General features: G+C 43.0%; 2 protein-coding genes and 1 non-coding gene across 3 annotated transcripts in view; 2 read left to right on the top strand and 1 right to left on the bottom strand.

Annotated features, from left to right (window-relative positions):
- Nucleotides 1–128: 128 nt before the first annotated feature.
- Nucleotides 129–20,439, top strand: part of OR9Q1 (olfactory receptor family 9 subfamily Q member 1) — a 155,257-nt gene continuing 134,946 nt past the window's right edge. Inside the window, exon 1 of the mRNA XM_055253503.2 lies at nt 129–352. Coding sequence (XP_055109478.2) covers nt 167–352 — 186 coding nt within the window. The 5' untranslated portion in view covers nt 129–166. The remainder of the gene's footprint in view (nt 353–20,439) is intronic.
- LOC129461183 (U6 spliceosomal RNA) lies at nt 2,958–3,063 on the bottom strand. The gene has a single exon (XR_008650413.2). It is a non-coding gene; the product is annotated as a U6 spliceosomal RNA (small nuclear RNA).
- OR6Q1 (olfactory receptor family 6 subfamily Q member 1) lies at nt 7,221–8,174 on the top strand. The gene has a single exon (XM_055254598.2). The coding sequence runs from the start codon at nt 7,221–7,223 to the stop codon at nt 8,172–8,174; it is 954 nt and encodes a 317-aa protein (XP_055110573.2).

Below are 20,439 nucleotides of genomic sequence, written 5' to 3' on the forward strand. Positions count from 1 at the left end.
TATAGGCAAACAAATAAATATCGACAGATGGCAATGAGGCTGTGACCCAAAAAATCAAACTGAGAAGACGGTCAGAGAGTGAAAAGAACTGCGTTTTCAGATAGGTGGTCAGAAAGGGCCTCTGTTAAGGTGGCCTTGTGCAGGGAATTGAAGGAAGTGCAGGAGGATGCCACACAGAGATGGTAGAGGGAGCAAAAGGAGCAAAGGCCCTGACTTGCCCTTAATGATGTCTCCTTCTGTCTGTAGTCCAGCCCAGCAATGTACATGTTATCCTCCCCATATGCAGATGAAGACACTGGGGCTCAGCAAGATCAAACGCCTTTCCCAAACTCACAGCTACGGCCTGATGGAGGTAGGGTCAAACGCAGCTCCACTGATTTCAGAGACGGTGCTGTTGACACAGGGGGCTGCCTGCATGTTGGAAAGTGAGATGTGCTGTTGCTGTCACGTTGCAGTGGGAGCAGGGAAGCAGGCATGCGATGAGCTAGACCCAGGAGGAATCGGAGAGCGGGTCTCCGGGCTTCATCCTGGGCATCTCCTAGCCCCCCTCTCTGTCTCATAACACCCACCCACTGCGCCTGCTCACCTCCGTTTGTTTGCTGTTTTTTTGAAATCATTTCCTGGATCTTAGTAAGTTTATTTTCCAGTTCCTTTCACCTTCTGGGACTAGTCCCCTAGATGCCACGTGGAGAGAACTGAAAGAGGGAGAAATCCAGCCTCTCTCACCAGGCTTGTCACGTAGCTACACAAGAAAATAGCTGCAGGACCCAAGTTTTAATTTTCGTGCATGGGCCTCAAACTGTTTTTCCATATTTGTTAGGGAAAATCTTAGCCAGGGAGCACCATCTTTTGAGGACACCAAATTGGGCCAAGTTCCTGTGCGGCCTTTCTCCTTATTTAGTGATTGCCCCGTGTGACCCTCTCCTCTCTGGCTGACCGCTTTTTCTCTGCATGGCACTTGGTGGATAAAGTTCCCCGAACCTTGGAGAGGAAACGGATGCTGTTAATAGTCCTGGGAGTGTGACTGTGCTTTGCAGCTCACTGGAGCCTGTGGGATATTCCTCCAGCCTTGGCGGGGCTCCGAGCTGCAGGGAAATTAACCTCAGAGTCAGGGCAGGGAGCCAGGGTTGCAGGCACGTCCTCATTGGATGAAATGAAATGGCAGAGGAAAATGGCACTGTGCGGAGGGAAAGCACAGGCTTTTTTTGTCAGAAGCTCTGGGGTTTGGCTCTTCTCTGTGCCATGTAGTTCTTTGATCTTGCGCAAGTTACTTACTGTCTCTCTGAGCCTTCAGTTATTTCAATTGCATGAAAACCAAGACAAATAACACTTCTATATCAAGAATAGTTCATAGGATCATAGTACAATATTGTGGCGATTAAGCCAGATGGTATTAGCCCATCAGAATCTAGCCCATGGGAGGGGCTCCATAAATGACCCTTTCTTTTTGAGACGGAGTCTTGCTCTGTCGCCAGGCTGGAGTGCAGTGGCGCGATCTCGGCTCACTGCAAACTCCGCCTCCCGCGTTCAAGCCATTCTCCTGCCTCAGCCTCCTGAGTAGCTGGGGCGCCCGCCGCGCTACTATAGGCCGTGTCCTACAGGCGCACGCCACTATGCCCAGCTAATTTTTGTATTTTTGGTTGAGACAGGGTTTCACCATGTTGGTCAGGATGGTCTCGATTTCTTGACCTTGTGATCCGCCCGCCTCGGCCTCCCAAGGTGTTGGGATTACAGGTGTGAGCCACTGCGCCCGGCCTCCTTTCTCCTTTTTTGGAGGGAAGCTCATCTTCCTACCAACACATGACCCGAAGAGGTGTTGGGGCAGGGGGGAAGAGGAGTAGAATTTGGATGCTCTGAAACTCTTGTTCAGAAAGAGTTTCTCATTAGACTTGTCTCTGATGACTTAAATGATTCCATCAGATATTCATTCTGTTGGGTTAGGCATTGCCTCCCATCTAGGTTGCTTTCATTTGATTTCAGTTAGAAGGTGGTGGAGCTGAGATTTGAAGGCATCAGGTGGTCTAATGCCTGAATGTAGCCTTAACCACTATGCTTTCCTGACACTCTCCGTGGACCTCACAACCTCTTCTAACGATTCCTCTGGGCATATTAGCTACTTCCACCTGTCTCTCCCCTGGCTTGCTGGGGTGCCTCCCCCTCCCTCTACCGCACTTGGTTTTGTCAGTTAAGGATTGCCTTCTTTCCAGCGTCCCCCCACCCTCAGTGTGATTTAATTGGGAAATTGTTTCTTGATCTTACCTGCCCTGTCTTCCTTCTATGCCAACTTCACTGCCCCCTACTTTGTTCTACCAGACACATTGCAATTGGCTCCTCACATCTCTGTCCTAACCCTTGAGTTAGGGTTTTTAGGTCTTTCCTAAAAGACACGGTTCTTAAAAAGCAGGACTTGCAACTTATTTTGGGTTAGAGGCCTGATGCCTGGTACCATGCGTAGCACTCAGGGTCTCCTTGATGAATGCTTGAATGAGGAACTGGAAGGCGTAGAACTGTGGGTAAACCACTTCACTGAGTTAACAAATTAATAGGTTCAAAAATTTCCAGGAGTTAGATAGTTGTGAGATTCTGTCTCTCAATCTTTTTATTTTTTTTCCAACTTTTATATTCAAGGGTACATGTGCAGGCTTGTTAAAAATATGGAACATGGCTGGGCATGGTGGCTCATGCCTGTAATCCCAGCACTGTGGGAGGTCGAGGTGTGTGGATCATTTGAGGCCGGGAGTTCGAGACCAGCCTGGCCAATATGGTGAAACCCTGTCTCTATTAAAAATACAAAAATTAGCTGGATATGGTGATGTGTGCCTGAAATCCCAGCTACTTGGGAGGCTAAGGGAGGAGAATCACTTGAACCCGGGAAGCAGAGGTTGCAGTGAGCCGAGATTGCACCACTGCACTCCAGCCTGGGCAACAGAGCAAGACTCTGTAACCAAAAAAAAAAAAAAGATATGGAATGCTTCACAAATTTGTGTGTTATTCTTGTGCAGGGGCCATGCTATCTTCTCTGTGTCATTCCAATTTTAGTATATATGATGCCGAAGCGAGTACTCTCTTAATCTTTTTAATGAATGAATGTGAATTAATATACACTAGAAAAAGAAGTAATGAGACATTTAAAAATTATTTTATTCATTTAATTCTTCGAATGTTGTTCTCCATATATCAATCCAATCTATTTGACAACTTGAGTTCATTTCCTGAGTCTCTCAAAGAATGCAATTGGGTGTCAGGCAGTAGAGGAAGAACTGATGGAGATTCAAGCATTTTTCTAGAATCATTCAGTTTAGATTTTGGGTTTCTGATTTGGAATTCAAGAAAAGCTTCCCTTGCAGTTTGTTAATTAGCATTAGGGTAGGGGAAGCAGTAAGGACTCACTGGGCTTCTGTGCCGGTGCAACTGCCCATGTGTCCAACCAAACCCTGGGTATCAGTTGTCCCCCATCCCCCATTTCTCTGCAGAACAAGAGACAACAGATAATTTGAGGACAGTCTGGCTGCTTGGTGGTGGCAGAGGTGGTATGTGTGTCCATAAATTAGGGTAACTGCTGCTTAACACAGAAGGTGGTGTTCTTTTTTGCTCATGTAACAGTCCTGTGTGAGTCTAGGGCAGGGATTGGCAAATTACAGCCCATGGTCCAAATTCAGCTTGTAGCCTGTTTGTGTATGGACCATGTGCTAAGAAAGGGTTTTACATTTTAAAGAGTTGCAAAAACAAACAAAAAAAACCCACAAAGAATATGTGGCAGAAACTGCCTGTGGCTCATAAAGCTTAAACTATTTAAATCTGATCCTTTACAGAAAATGTTGGGTAATCCCTGCTCCAGGAAGAAGTGAGTGGTTTTCCTCAGGGATCTAGGATTCTGCCAGCTGTTGGCTCTATGATGGGGAAAGAGATAGTGGGGAAACCGCTCCTGCGTCTTAAAAATCTCAGCCCACAGGTGAAATGCATCATTGCCTGGATGCAAGGGGATAAAAAGCCCTCAGCTCTCCCTCTCTCCTTCTCTCTTATATCCTACTTCTTTACCCCTCCTTCAGCTTTTGAGAAACAAGAGCAGATCCTTTCAATGTAGCTAATCTGGGTCTGATACAAAGCCCACAGATTCTGGCACTCTCTCTCTAAGCCATGGATCAGAGAGCTGAAAGTATTAAAAAGTAATACCCGCTCTGTACCAGGCCCCAGGGCGGATGTTGGGGGGACGTCTGTACCAGGCCCCAGGGTGGATGCTGGGATCTGCTCTGTGCCAGGCCCCAGGGTGGATGCTGGGGCCACCTGCTCTGTACCAGGCCCTGAGATAGATGCTTGGGGCACTTGCTTCGTACCAGGCCCTGGAGCAGATGGTGGGAGAATCTGCTCTGTAACCAGGCCCCATGGTGATGATGGAGAAACCTGGTCTGTACCAGGCCCCAGGGTGGATGCTGGGGGCACCCACTCTGCACTAGGCCTCAGGATGGATGTTGGGGATACCTGATCTGTACCTGGCCCTGGGGTAGATGCTGGGGGCATCTGTACCCTCCACCGTGGTTCCTAGGTCAGAGCAGGTGCCCTGTGCATTTGTTTGCTTGATCTTCATACAAGTTTGGAGGAATGAGGTAAGGAAAAAGCCTTCCTAGTGAAGACAGGACTATCAAACTTGAGTCACAGCTGAAAGGACAGGTAAGATTTAGAAAAATAGTAAGAATTTATAGATGACACAACAGAGCTAGTAAATTGCAGACCCGGGGCTTGATCCCAGAGCTGTTTGACTCTAAATCTCATTCTCTCCATGACTATGAAAAATAATGAATTTTTCAGAGAATTTGACTATGAAACTGTCTAACACAGTAAGTCAAGTCAAACTTCTAGAGCATGTGTGTGCAGTATCTCCACTGGGAAGGGTGCTCATTGTTTGGAGGCTGCTACATTGTAAGCGAGGTTGCAAATGTGATAAATGGGTGGAAGTTGCGTCCTGAAATTTCCTTGAGCCAACAGAAGCACGAAGTGTCTGGGGCTGCAATGCAATTATGTGAGAGGAAGCCAATGTTTATAGACTTCCCACTGTGGGGATGTTAGGCATGGTGAAGACGCACGCAGAAATCTGAAAACTTTGAACTTGTTTATTTCTGATTTTGTATCTCTACATGCTTTCATTGCCAGGAATTCTGAAGCCAGAAGGAACTTGCTAATTATTTATAGGGGAAAGAGCAAGGGCTTTAGACCTTGGCAAACATGGATTCAAATTCCAGTTCAGGAATCTGTGACTGTAGCAAAACACTATTTTTCTCCAAAGGGTCAGAAATAGTAAATAATTTGCCCAAGTTACACAACTAGGATATAATTGCTTTATCTATGTTACTGCATAACAAAGCAGCCTAAAACTTAGTGGTTTAAACAAGAATCAGTTATTTAGCTCACAGATTTTTAATTGGGGAGGGCTCAGAAGGGAAGGCTGGTGTCAGCTTGGCCAGTTCAACTGGGGGCTGAATGATCTATTTCTCAGACAGCTTATTCACCTGGCTGGTACGCTGGTGCTGGCTGTCAGTGGAAGCTTGGGCAGGCTGAGGGCTGAGGGACTTAGTTCCTCTCCACCTAGGCCTTTCCACAGGCTGGATAGGCTTCCTCACACTACTGTGACTGGGTTTTAAGAAGCAAGAAGAGGAAACTGGGATTTCCAAGTCCCGGGCCTGGAACCTGGCACAGCATCACTTCCACCTTATTCTGTTGTTAAGCAGTCACAGAACCCAGATTCAATGGGAATAGCCATAGACACCACTTTTGGATGGGAAGAGTGTTCAAGAATTTGGGGCTGTATTTTAAAACTGGCACAAAAATGGAGATATTATATTTTCTCATTTAATTCTAAAATGAGATAGGAAGTAATCTCTTTGGAACTCTTGTATTATCTGTTTTTTTAAAAATGGGATTATTTAGTGATTCACTCATGGTCACATATTTCAAGTTGATATTGGAGCTTAAACTCAAACCCAGTGTGGATTCAAACCCAATTATGTTGATTCTATCTCTTAACAGTCATATTCAGTCTCCTACTGGCATTTCCACAGTTAAAGTCACCCTCACTCCATGCTATACTTGCAACAACCTCCTAACCCAGCCTTCCTGCTTCCTCCTTTTTTTTTTTTTTTGACATGGAATCTTGCTCTGTCGCCCAGGCCAGGGTGCAGTGGCACGATCTCAGCTCACTGCAACCTCTGCCCTCCGGATTCAAGTGATTCTCCTGCCTCAGCCTCTCGAGTAGCTGGAATTACAGGTGCCCACCACCACGCTGGGCTAACTTTTGTACTTTTAGTAGAGACAGGGTTTCACCATGTTGGCCAGGCTGATCTTGAACTCCTGACCTTAGGTGATCCACCTGCCTCGGACTCCCAAAATGCTGAGATTACACGCATGAGCCACCGTGCCTGGCCTCTGGCTCTTATCTTGTTCTCCAAACTTGCCCCTTCTAAGGGGCAAAAAGAATAGCATTGCTTCTCTGCTTATAATTCTTAAAGTCTCCTTGTGGCCTTTAGACTGAAGCTCAGCTTTTTCCTTTCCCGTAATTTGGTTGCTAGCCCTTCATGGTGTCCCAGCCTACTCCTCAGGCTCAGAAACAGTCATTTTCTCTCTATATCTTATTCCAGGAGAAGTCAACATGTAGATTTCCCCCTTGACATTTACTGACTCAAACATGATGCTAAATGCTTTACAGGAATTATCTAACTTATATTTTCACGCTCTGTTAGGTTCTCTTTTATTTGAATCCAGGTATGCTTGCTTGGGAAATCAAGCTCTTGAACTCTATGGTAAACTGTCTCTACTTGAAGTTTCCCAAATGCACAATCTCCTCTCTGGTGTCTGGAATTTTATACTTGCGATGTCTTCTCTCTATCTCTACCTTTTGTCTCACTAACTTATACTTCCTTTTCAGGATCAGCTTTAGACAGTCTTCCCTCCAGGAAGATTTCTCAAGACTGGTTGAGCTTCCCTGCTATTTCTGCCCATAGTATCCTGCCTTATTCTTAGCCAGTGCATTTCATTTTGTACTAATATTATTTGTTTTCTCATGTCCCTCATGAACTGTAAATTCTTTGAGGGTAAGAACGGTGTCTTGACATCGTGTTTCTCTTCTGAAGTGAAAGGCATTTTAGTACAATGTCCTCCAACCTCACAGGTTCTCTTTGAGCTTTCATTGTCTATGAGGCTATGAGTTTGCTGAGCTCTCACTGACACATATGCAGTCATATACCAAAAACTGGACCCAGGTAACTGAATTTGTCATGATGGGCTTTGCTGGCATCCATGAAGCACACCTCCTCTTCTTCATACTCTTCCTCACCATGTACCTGTTCACCTTGGTGGAGAATTTGGCCATCATTTTAGTGGTGGGTTTGAACCACCGACTATGGAGACCCATGTATTTCTTCCTGACACACTTGTCCTGCCTTGAAATCTGGTACACTTCTGTTACAGTGCCCAAGATGCTGGCTGGTTTTATTGGGGTGGATGGTGGCAAGAATATCTCTTACGCTGGCTGCCTGTCGCAGCTCTTCATCTTCACCTTTCTTGGGGCAACTGAGTGTTTCCTACTGGCTGCCATGGCCTATGATCATTATGTGGCCATTTGTATGCCTCTCCACTATGGGGCTTTGGTGTCCTGGGGCACCTGCATCCGTCTGGCAGCTGCTTGTTGGCTGGTAGGCTTCCTCACACCCATCTTGCCAATCTACCTCATGTCTCAGCTAACATTTTGTGGCCCAAATGTCATTGACCACTTCTTCTGTGATGCCTCACCCTTGCTAGCCTTGTCATGCTCAGATGTCACTTGGAAGGAGACTGTGGATTTCCTGGTGTCTCTGGCTGTGCTACTGGCCTCCTCTATGGTCAGTGCTGTGTCCTACGGCAACATTGTCTGGACACTGCTGCACATCCGCTCAGCTGCTAAGTGCTGGAAGGCCTTCTCTACCTGTGCAGCTCACCTGACTGTGGTGAGCCTCTTCTATGGCACTCTTTTCTTTGTGTATGTCCGGACCAAGGTGACCTCCTCCATCAACTTCAACAAGGTGGTATCTGTCTTCTACTCTATTGTCACGCCCATGCTCAATCCTCTCATCTACAGTCTTAGGAACAAGGAAGTGAAGGGAGCTCTGGGTCGAGTCTTTTCTCTCAAGTCTTGGAAGGGACAGTGAGGAGGCAGGTGGGAACCCAGTTTCCTTGCCTTGGATATTTAAAAACAGGTTAGTCAATAACGTTTAAGCTGAGACCAAATCAAGAATGCAGTTCCATTTATAACAGCCACAAAAAATACAATACCTAGGAATACAACTAACCAAGGAAGTGAAAGGTATTTATAAGGGGAACCACAAAACACTGCTAAAAGAAATCAGAGATGACACAAACAAATGAAAAAACATCCCATGCTCACAGATTGGAAGAATCAATATCATTAAAACGGTCATACTGCCCAAAGCAATCCGCAGATTCAATGCTATTCCTATCAAACTATCAATGTCATTTTTCACAGAATTAGAAAAAACAATTGTAAAATTCGTATGAAAGCAAAAAAGGAGCCCAAATTGCCAAAGCAATCCTAAGCAAAAAAAAAAAACAAAAAAATAAATCTGGAGGCATTATATTATCTGACTTAAAACTATCCTATAAGGCTACAGTAACCAAAACAGCATGGTACTAGTACAAAAACAGACACATAGACCAATGGGACAGAATACAGAACCCAGAAATAAAGCTGCACATTGCTACCAACTGATCTTTGAAAAAGTTGACAAAAATAAGCAATGGAGAAAAGATTCCCTACTCAATAAATGGTGCTGGGAAAACTGGCTAGCCATATGCAGAAGACTGAAACTGAACCTCTACTTATCACCATATTCAAAAATTAAGGTGGATTAAAGACTTCAATGTAAGACCTCAAACTATAAAAAAATCCTGGAAGAAGACCTAGGAAATACCCTTCTGGACATTGGTCTTGGGAAAGAATTTATTACTAAGTTCTCAAAAGCAATTGCAATGAAAACAAAAATTGACAAGTGGGACTTAATTAAATAGCTTCTGCACAGTAAAATAAACTGTTGACACGACACACAGGTAAACTACCAAATAAAAGAAAATATTTGCAAACTATGCATCTGACAAAGGTTTAATATCCAGAATCTATAAGGGATTTAACAAGAAAAAAACAATCCCATTAAAAAGTGGGCAGAGGACATGAACAGACACTTATCAAAAGAAGATATCCAAGTTGTAAACAAACATGAAAAAATTCTCATCATTACTAATCATCAGAGAAGTGCAAATGAAAACATAATGAGATATCATCTCATGCCAGTTAGAATGGCTATTATCAAAAAGTCAAAAAATAACAGACGTTGGGGAGGTTGCAGAGAAAAGGGAATACTTATGCACTGTTGGTGAGAGTGTAAATTAGTTCAGCCACGTGGAAAGCAGTTTGAAGATTTCTCAAAGAATGAAAAATAGAACTACTATTCAAGCCAGCAATCCCATTACTAGGTATATACTCAAAGTAAAATAATCATTCTATCAAAAGGACACATGCACTTGTATGTTCATCATGACACTATTTGCAATAACAAAGAGATGGAATCAGCCTAGGTGTCTATCAATGGTAGACTGGATAAAGAAAATGCAATACATATACACCATGGAATACTATGCAGACATGAAAAAGAATGAAATTGTATTATAGGCAGCAACATGGATGTAGTGGCAGGCCATTATCCTAAGCAAATTAACGCAGAAACTGAAAATCAAATATTTTGTTTTCTCACTTGTAAGTAGGAGCTAAATCTTGGGTACATGAACATAAAGATGGGAATAAGAGACACTGAGGACTGCAAAAGGAGGGAGAGAGGGGAGGGGGCAATGGCTGAAAAACTACCTATTGGGTACTATGTTCCTATCTAGGTGACAGAATGAATAGAATCCAAACCTCAGCATCCCACAACATATCCTTGTGACAAATCTGCACATGTATCCCCTGAATCTAAAATAAAAATGGAAATTAAAAAAAGGACAGTGGTGAGGACTATGGAAGGGAGCTATGGTCTGAATAGTCAGGAGTTATGGACTATATATTAGATAAAGTGAAATGCTAAGTCTCTATAACAAGAGAGACTTAACTATAGTGTGGCTTAAAGAATGAAGGAGATTTTCTTTTTCTGGCAAGAGTCCACAGTGAGTGTTCCAGGCTGATGGTAGCTCTGTTCAACTTTAAGGATGCAAGTTCATTCTATCTTGCAGGATCAACATCCCCTAGGATGTTAGCTAAGAAAGTTCTGCTGGCCAAATCCAGCTCAGCACTTGCTTTTTTTTTTTTTAGACAGAGTCTTGCTCTGTCGCCCAGGCTGGAGGGAGTGCAGTGGCGTGATCTCGGCTCACTGCAAGCTCCGCCTCCCGGGTTCACGCCATCCTCCTGCCTCAGCCTCCCAAGTAGCTAGGATTACAGACGCCCGCCACCATGCCCGGCTAATTTTTTTTTGTATTTTTAGGAGAGATGAGGTTTCACCGTATTAGCCAGGATGGTCTCGGTCTTCTGACTTCGTGATCTGCCCACCTCGTCCTCCCAAAGTGCTGGGATTACAGGCTTGAGCCACTGCACCCGGCCAGCACTTGCTTTTTTAATTGCCTGTGAACTAATAATGATTTTTACATTTTTAAATGGTTGAAGACAAATTGAAAGAAGAAGAGTATTTCATGACACACAAAAATTTGAATTTTATAAAATTCAAATTTCAGCGCCCATAAATCAAGCTTAATTAGAACACAGTGACACCTATATGTATCATTGGTGGTTGCTTTTGTGCTACAATGGCAGTAGTTGTGGCAGAAACCATTTGCCAACCCTTGTCTAGAGCCTTCTTGTTATTTACATGGTCAATACTGGGTCCCAGTGGGAAAGAAGGGTGAAGATAGAGCATGGAGGAGACACACTGTCTTAAGGTTTCTTTCTTTCCTTCCTTCCTTCCTTCCTTCCTTCCTTCCTTCCTTCCTTCCTTCCTTCCTCCTTCCTTCCCTCCCTCTCTCCCTCCTTCCTTCCCTCCCTCCCTCCTTCCTTCCTTCCTTATTTCCTTCCTTCCTCCTTCCCTCCCTCCTTCCTTATTTCCTTCCTTCCTCCTTCCTTCCCTCTCTCCCTCCCTCCCTCCCTCCTTCCTTCCTTCCTTCCTTCCTTATTTCCTTCCTTCCTCCTTCCCTCCCTCCCTCCTTCCTTCCTTCCTTATTTCCTTCCTTCCTCCTTCCTTCCCTCTCTCCCTCCCTCCTTCCTTCATTTCCTTCCTTCCTCCTTCCCTCTCTCCCTCCTTCCTTCCCTCCCTCCTTTCTCCCTTCCTTCCTTCCTTATTTGTTTCCTTCCTTCCCTCCTTCCTTCCTTATTTCCTTCCTTCCTTCCTTCCTTCCTTCCTTCCTTCCTTCTTTCCTTCATTTTTTTTTTTAGGATCTCACACTGTCATCTAGACTGGAGTGTGGTGGCATGATCTTGGCTCATTGCAACCTCCACCTCTTGGACTTAAGTAATCCTGCCACCTCGGCCTCCTGAGTAGCTGGGACTACAGGTGCACAGCACCAAACCTCGCTAATTTTTAAATTTTTTGTAGAGATGGGTTTCGCCAGGTTATTTCCCAGGCTGATCTCAAACTCCTGGGCTCAAGTGATCTGCTACCTTGGCCTCCCAAAGTATTGGGACTACAAGAATGAATTAAGATTTCTTGATTAGATGTAGCAGTCATCACTTCCACTCACCTCTTTGGTGAGAAGTGAGCCTTAGGTCAAATCTAATTGCAAGGGTAGTAAAAATAGTCCATAGTTAGGTAGCCAGATGCCCAGTCAACATTTAATTATTGTAGAAAAAGAAAAAAACAAATTGTGGTAGACAATCCGCAGTTTTTAGCACAAACTAAGTCCCCAGAATAAAAGCTGATTTTTCATGTGGTCCATGCACTTAATCTTTTTTTGTATCTATATTTGCTTATTTGATATATAGACTGCTCCCTTATATCAGTTGGTGTTTTGGAAATTGAAGATCTTTATGGCAGTATCAACTCTTTTGAAATAAGGCTTAAAAAGACAATTATAATTCAGGTATTTCCTTACATGTAGGTAGATGCATTTAAAAAGACATTTATAATAATCATTTCAATGTGGATTCCAGAAACTATAGAATATGGAAGAGGAAAATGTTGAGCTTGGGACTGAATTGGGGGAAAGGCATATTTTCCTTAGCTGGCCAGTAATGAGCATATTGCAATATGGTGTCCCTCATTGTCACAGTCTCCCTGAATAGGGTCTGAGCTATTGCATTTTCCAAAGTTAACAGGAAGGGCACATTTTGAAAATCATTTCATTTATTGACTATTGTATCAAGAATGTGTTTTAGATTCTTTTGGATGACAGCAAGATGCAAAAACAATGCAGAGGTGAGAACCTTTCCAGATCAAATATAATAATCCATGTGAATGAAATACAAGTAGTATATGAACATACTTTATTTTATTGTGTTTTGTGTTATTGTGCTTCACAGGTACTGTTTTTTTTTTTTTTTTTTTTTTTTTTTTTTACAAATGGAAGATTTGTAGCAATTCTGTGTTAAGTCTATCAGTGCCATTTTTTCAATAGCATGTGCTCACTTTGCTTTTTTATGTCACATTTTAGTAATTCTTGCAACATTTTAAGCTTTACTGTTATTATTATATCTGTTATAAGATCTATGAGTAGTGATTTTTGATGTCACTATTGTCATTGTTTTGGGGAGCTATGAACTGTGCACATATAGGACAGTGAACTTAACTGATAAATATGTGTGTTCTGACTGCTTCACTGAGTAAACATTTTCCTGTCTCATGCTGTTTATGGCATGGTTTACTGAATATTTTAAGCCTACTATTGAGACCTACCGCTCGGGAAAGAATAGTTCTTCCAAAATATTACTGCTCATTGACAATGCACCTGATGACATGAGAGCGCTGATGGAAATGTACAAGGAGATTCATGTTATTTTCATACCTCCTAACATAACATCCATTCCATAGCCCATGGAACAAGCAGTTTTTGATTTCAAGTCTTATTTAGGACATACATTTTGTAAGGCTACAGCTGCCATAGATAGTGATTTCTCTGATGGATCTGGACAAAGTAAATTAAAAATCTTCTGGAAAGGATTGATCATTCTAGGTGCCATTAAGAGCACTCATGACTCATGGGAGGAGGTCAAAATATCAACATGATCAGGAGTTTGGAAGAAGTTGATTCCAACCCTTATGGATGACTTTGAGGGGTTCAAGACTTTAGTAGAGGAAGTAACTGCAGATGTGGTGGACACATCAGGAGAATTAGAATTAGAAGTGGAGCCTGAAGATGTGACTGAATTCCTGCAACCTCATGACAAAACTTGAATGGATGAAGAGTTGCTTCTTATGGGTGAGTAAAGAAAGTAGTTTCTTGAGATGGAATCTACTCCTGGTGAAGATGCTGTGAACATTGTTGAAATTACAATAAAAGGATTTAGAATATTCCATAAACTTAGTTGATAAAGCACCATCAGGGCTTGAAAGAATTGGCTTGAATTTCAAAAGTTCTACTGTGGGTAAAATAGTGTTAAATAGCATCACGTGTTACGGAGAAATTTTTTCACCAAAAGAAGAGTCAATCAATACAGCAAACTTCATTGTTGTCTTGTTTTAATAAAGCCACCTCAACCGTCAGCAACCACCACACTGATTGGACAGCAGCCATTGATATCGAGGCAAGTCCCTCTATCAGCAAAAAGATTAAGATTCTCTGAAGGCTCAGATTATTGTTAGCATTTTTTTTTTTAGCAATAAAGTATTTTTAAAATTAAGGTATGTACATTTTCTTAGACATAATGCTATTGCACACTTAATAGACTACACTATAGTGTAAACATACTTTTGTATGCACTGGGAAACTAAAAATTTGTGTGAGAGCTTGCTTTATTCACTTATTTCTGTGATCTGAAACCGAACCCACAATATGTCTGGGGTATGCCTGTAGACTTTCAGGCACCTGACCTGAGTAGATATGAACACACAATGAGTTAGACTTTTAGGTTTCTGAACAAAATGGAAAGATGAAAAGAAAGCAAAACATACTGGGTTATGTAGTTTTCATTTATTGTAGTAGAAAAAATTCAAATTCCAACACAGGGAATGTTTTCTGAATTTTGAGAACTACTCTAAGAATAACTATATGGGAAGTGTCAGTAAAGCTTACCATTTTGAGCTTCTTAAAGAATAACTCTCTCTCTCTCTATATATATTTTTTGAGACGGAATCTCACTCGGTCGCCCAGGCTGGAATGCAGTGGCACGATCTTGGCTCACTGCAAGCTCTGCCTTCCAGGTTCACGCCATTCTCCTGCCTCAGCCTCCCGAGTAGCTAGGACTACAGGCGGTTGCCACCACGTCCAGCTAATTTTTTTGTATTTATTTTTTTAGTAGAGACGGGGTTTCACCGTGTTAGCCAGGATGGTCTCGAACTCCTGACCTCATGATCCACCTGCCTCGGCCTCCCAAAGTGCTGGGATTACAGGTGTGAGCCACTGCACCTGGCCAAGAATAACTATATTTTTGAGATAAATTACATAAAACGGTAAAAAGTCTGATGCATACCCATAGAAAGGATCCTAAACATATTAATGTGAATATTGCTTTAATAAAACTTAATACAAGTAATGAAACTGGGAAAAACCCAGTTTTGTGAATGTGATTATTTACGTTACAAATTAAAACAATAACTCCCTTAAAAACCAGTCCTACCCACAAGAATTTGAGGTGGATGATATGTGCAGGTATTGATAGCTAAAGTTTTTAAAGCCACTACTAATGGCAGATCAATCTGCAATGAGATAAGCTATACAATCCTGTTGTAGGAAATGCATATTTTTGTAAATAGGGAGTTTCTAAAAATATAGTTTCTTCTTTGGGGATATATCTATTATAGAGTGTAACACTGTCATATGAAGGACTAACCTAGCATAGATACTACTTCACTGTTACTCAGAGAATGTCACAGGGAGTAATTCTGGACAAACAAGACTTATTAAGATGGAATTCAGTAAGGAGTGATGCTTGTCTTACTCTGACCATTCTGGGTGTTAGGATACTGATTGGTTAGGTAGAAACTACCTGGTAACCATCCTTGGGAAGGTCCTTTGACTTGGGACTTGGTGAGAATGACTGGATCTACACTTTGAAATCAGAATCCTACAGTTTTCTGTGTGCCATTACATCACCATTGTCAAAAGCTCTGGTATAACTCTCCTTCACTAACATTCTTCTGGTCTCTCTTTTATGGCTCCATGTTGTTCTTGTCCCGTGTACCTGTGCTGGGATTTCTATTTGATTTTTTAGGGTTCTTAGTCTTTTGAGTTAGTCTCTTATTTTTCCATTTTTACATGCCAAGTCCTTAGCAATTGATTTTTAGGGTGTGTCTGTCAAAATGTTGGCTTTGGCTGTGGAATAAAGGTTTGTTCCTCTAAATTGAGTCTTCTTTTTTATTTTTAATTAATTAATTAATTAATTTTGAGACAGGGTCTCACTCTGATGCCCAGGCTGGAGTGCAGTGGCACAATCTCTGCCTCCCAGGTTCAAGTGATTCTCCTGCCTCAGCCTCCCAAGTAGCTGGGACAATAGATGCATACCACCTCGCCCGCCTAATTTTTGTATTTTTAGTAGAGATGGGGTTTCACCATGTTGGCCAGGCTGGTCTCAAACTCGTGACCTCACGTGATCCACCCGCCTTGGCCTCCCGAAGTTCTGGGATTACAGGCGTGAGCCGCCGCACCTGGCCTAAATTGAATCTTCTTCATATCCTTGTTTTCTTTGGTGGCTTCATTCTCATTGGTCCCAATAACATCTTTGGCCAGCCTTGGCAAGGTAGGATTTTCAGCACGTTTTGGTAGGAACTTAAAATGGATCTCATTGCCCAGAAATGTGGTTGCCTTGATACATTGAGATATTTTGTGTAATGACAGTAAAGCTGTTTCTCCCCAGGAAGCAATCCAGGAGCACTTTCATTTAATCAGTTGATGCCCAGTATTTCATGGGCTTCTTTAGCATCCTCACACTCTCATGGAAGTGGAGGGGCTTCCTTTAGAGCAGACTTTGCATAGGTGGTCACTCCACTGGGTCTGTGACAGTCACTTGTCCTCATTTACTCCAAGGCAAGCAGCTACAGGTTATTTACTTATAAAACGATTTCACAATAGGTATATTTAGTTCACTCTACCCAGGTTAGGTTGGTGATGGCAGATCACAAACTCTTTGCTTATAAGGATTATAGTTTAGCCTCTCTGAAGGTCCCTTCCAGGACGTAGCTTAGAGCAAGTGTCCTGTAATAGTTTCAGTTATTTGGCAATAAATCAAGGTGAAGGTTTTGCCACTGGGTATGATTTTATTGATTTATTTAACAAATGCTTGTTTAGTGTTTGTTCTGTGCCAGGTACTTTCCTAAATGTTTTACTAAATTTATTAACTCCTCATTGATAATATTATGAAGTCAGTGCTATTATTATCCTCGTTTATAGAGGAGAAAACAGAAGAACAGAGAAGCTAAGTAACTTGCCCAAAGTCACCCAGCAAAGTAGGTGGCAGAGATAGGGCTTGAAACCTGTTGATTGACTCTTAACCTCTATACAGTGATACCCTGAGTAAATTGGTTCTCTCTCCTGGCATCAATTCCCTTATCTGTAAAAGGACAGAGTGGACTGGGTGACTTTAAATATCTACCTTTTGAGTGTTTATCATGTGCTGAGACATTTCATATAGTTTCTTGTTTTATCATCACAACAACCCAAAGATAAAGTCTTAGTTTCATTTTACATTGGGGCAAACTGAGGCTCGGAGCGGTGAGGTAACATGCCCAGGTTTATATAGCTATGACAGCAGGAGGACGTGAACCAGGTCTGTCTGGCTCCACTCAACTACTCTACCTGTCTCCTCTCAAAGACCTCTTCCAATGCTAATTTTGCATAAGTTGATTCATTCATTTACCAATCACGTATTCTGTCTCCTCACTGTATGAGGTGCTGGCTGGGTGCTGAGAGGCCATAGAATGAATTAGAGCAGATGCTTCTATCAAGGACAATATTATTTGCAAACATGTCTCCTCTCCCCTTGATAGAATGAAATATAAAATAGAAGCAGCTGAGAGACAGGGAGGGGTTCAGACCTGAGTGATGGGGCTCAGAAGAAGGCTCGTCCTCCTGGTGGGGAGTTCAGGAAGGCATCCCTGAGAAAGCCACACTCCCCATAGTTCACTTTAGTTTTTCCACTTGAGATAATGCTGGCCAAACATTTGGTCTTTTGTGTTCTTTCCAGGATGGAGAAGGATGAGGTAGCATTTGGGAAAGAAGAGGGAGGACATGAGGCCTCCTCCTGATGCCAAGATGACAAAGACCTTCATGGCCACAGTGTCTTTGCTGTGGGCACGCATGTGGGCAGGTATGAAGGACATCCAGACACAGGAGCAGACAACATGCTGAGAGTGATATGCTTTGCTTCATTGAAGGTGTCAGGCAGCCGGCAGGTGGGGAAGGTCACCAGCAAGCTGACCAGATCTAGCAAACTTAAGTAGCTCAGCATGGCATAGAACAGTTCCAAGGAGCCTTTATCACACTTTACAGTCACTGTGGGCCTGGGTTCTGTAGAGTTTCACAGGCTGTGAGGGCAATCTGGTCACCCAGAGTGCACACAAGGCTGCCTGGGTCAGGGAACAGACAGTGAGGATGGTGCTAGGGAGGACTGGCCCCGCCCACCTCCTAAGCTGGGTGTCTGCCTGGGTGGCATGGAAGACTGCCACCACCACGATGGTCTTGGCCAGCACAGTGGACATGCAGACCATGAAGGTGACCCAAAAGGCTGCCTGGTGCACAGCACAGGTGATGGGGTCTGCCTGGTGAACAATGAACATGAAGGGGCAGAGGAAGCTGAGGGCCAAGGAGGACAGCAGGAGGTAGCTGAGCTGGCATTTGTTGGCTCGGATGATGGGAGGGTGGTGGTGTCAGACGGAGATGCCTAAGATGGTCAGGGCAAGGATGAAGAGCAGGGCTGTGCAGACAGCCAATGCCGTGTCGAGGGGCTCGTGATAGAACAAGAAGTCAAGGGTTTTGGGGATGCCCTGGCTCTTCTGCACATTGGGCCACTGGTTGTCAGAGCACTTCCGACACACAACACTATCTGAAGGGAGAAAGAGAAACTGGGTCAGACAACAGAGTGGGAAAGCTTTTGGAAATTTTTCCATGGTCAAGCAGTTCTACGACTTGTGATGGCTTTTCCAGCAGGCTCGGTGTATTTCAGTCTCAATTGGATGGGCCTTCCAGATTGCCTGATGTCCTCGGATTCAGGGCCAAAGACACAGATGGCAGAAATCCTGACAGCAGCTGCTTATCATGCATCAGACTAACATGAAATAACACTGAGACAACCACCTATGGAAGCTCCAACTCCTGTCTAGGATTCCTTTAAACTCACCAACCATTGTGGTAATGTTGTAATTCATAGCCACAGCTAATTAATTTACAGATTTATTCATGCATCAGCCAATTTAGTTTAAGGAATGTTTATGGAGTGCTTAGTATGTACACAGATTTTTTAAACCGTGCTACCCTTCTCTAAATAACAACATTAACAAAACTTAACAGTTTTGTATTCCATAGTGATTTTAAGGATGTATTTTGTGGCCTGAGCCCTGGAATAGTCATTTATTCTTGTTTGATCTCTTTCTTTGATTTGGATATATTTGTAGGGTCCTAGATACTTTGATTCCATGTCTTCTTAGTCTCCAAGTTCAAGGATTTCTCATTTGTGTCATCCTCTCTTCAGCACCTGGTGGTTCCTTATCTGCTTCATTCGGTGGAAACTTTCTCTTCAACAGGGCAAAAGGTGTTTCCAAAGTCTCTATTTTCCCAGGGAGAGTTTTGAAGAGACTTCACCCAAACCTGTGGCTTCAACAATTACCTGGATTCTGAACCTGGTCTTCCTGCTCCAATCTCCCTCCTTTGTCTGTTTGTCTATTCATTTCCCCAGACACACACTGAAATACACATTGCTTTTATACTGAAGTAGTTCAGAGGCTCCTCCCCATTTTCTATAGAATAGAGTCCATGCTCCTGAGTCCAGCAGGTAAGGTCCTCTATGATCTGACCACCTGCTTCCTATATCTTGCATCACAATTGATGCTGAAACCACTCTCGGCTCCTTATTACTTTCATGCCTTTACTATAATAACTTCCTCCTTGGAATATCCTTATTACGCGTCATTGCCTTTGAAACCTTGCTTGTTGTTTAAGGCCTGTGTCACATGCCACCCCCTGCATTGCAAAGTCTCCCTGCCTATTCTTTGTTAGAATTAACTGTTCCAATGTGCTTTCATGACTTAATGCTTGAATATTTATTTATTTATTACAGTATTACAGTATTGACTTCACTTTATAGTCTAGTTTCTTTATTGAGAGACGAGCTGTGCTAGGTGTAGGGGTACAGTATCATTCTCTTTTAATATATCCTGAGCTCTGTGGGTCCAGGGCCATGCCTTATTTGTTGTTGGTACCCTTGCACCCAGCACAGTGGTTGTATATGGTTGGTACCAGTTGATATCTGTTGAGTGAATGACATCTTAGTAAAATACCGACTATGTCATTAGCATAATTCCTTTTAAACATTTATGAAATGCCTACCATATGCCAAATGTTAAACTAAGTACAGGATTTGAACAAACTCATGGTTGATAAAAGAAAGAATGAATGTAATAGCCTCAAATGGCTTTAATGCAGCATCTGGGAAGGTCACATTGACATCTTCTTTTTGGTCCCCACTTCCCTGGACTTTTCCATTGAAGGAATTTCCTTGATGTGGACACAGCTTTCATCTGAAGCCTACTCTGGCTGATGGCTGGCCGCCCTCTGACCAAGAACCAGCCTCCCTCCTTACCTGGTGACATTGCGATTTCTCTTCTGGGGCAGGGAAGGCTTTTGTAACAGCATTTTGACTTCTCAGATAGGGTTGACTTCCTGGTTTCCACAGGACATTTTTCGTTGCAGACAGAGGAAGGGACCTACACACAAGAGGGGAGAGGGTGGAGGGGAGAGAGTGCTCGGGAGACTACAGGGGGAATTTAGCAACATCTGCACAGTCAGGTTGTGGAGGAATAAGCCTCATCGTTTTCACTTACTGGGTCCCTCTCTCTCTTCCTTTCCCTTACTCCTTCCTTTATTAAACCCCTCTTTATCACCTTTTCCTTTTCTTCTCTCTTTCATTTTCCTCTTCCTCCATTTCTTGCTCAGATAATTAAAAATGTGTTCCATATATCAGGTACTGTACAGGGTGTTAGGGAAACAGTGATAGGTAAGAATAAGCTCTTCGGGATTTCGAGTGTGGTGGGAAAGCAAGACATCTTGATGGTTGGAATT

Source organism: Symphalangus syndactylus, chromosome 1 (assembly GCF_028878055.3).
Source record: "Symphalangus syndactylus isolate Jambi chromosome 1, NHGRI_mSymSyn1-v2.1_pri, whole genome shotgun sequence".
NCBI classification, from domain to species: Eukaryota; Metazoa; Chordata; class Mammalia; order Primates; family Hylobatidae; genus Symphalangus; species Symphalangus syndactylus.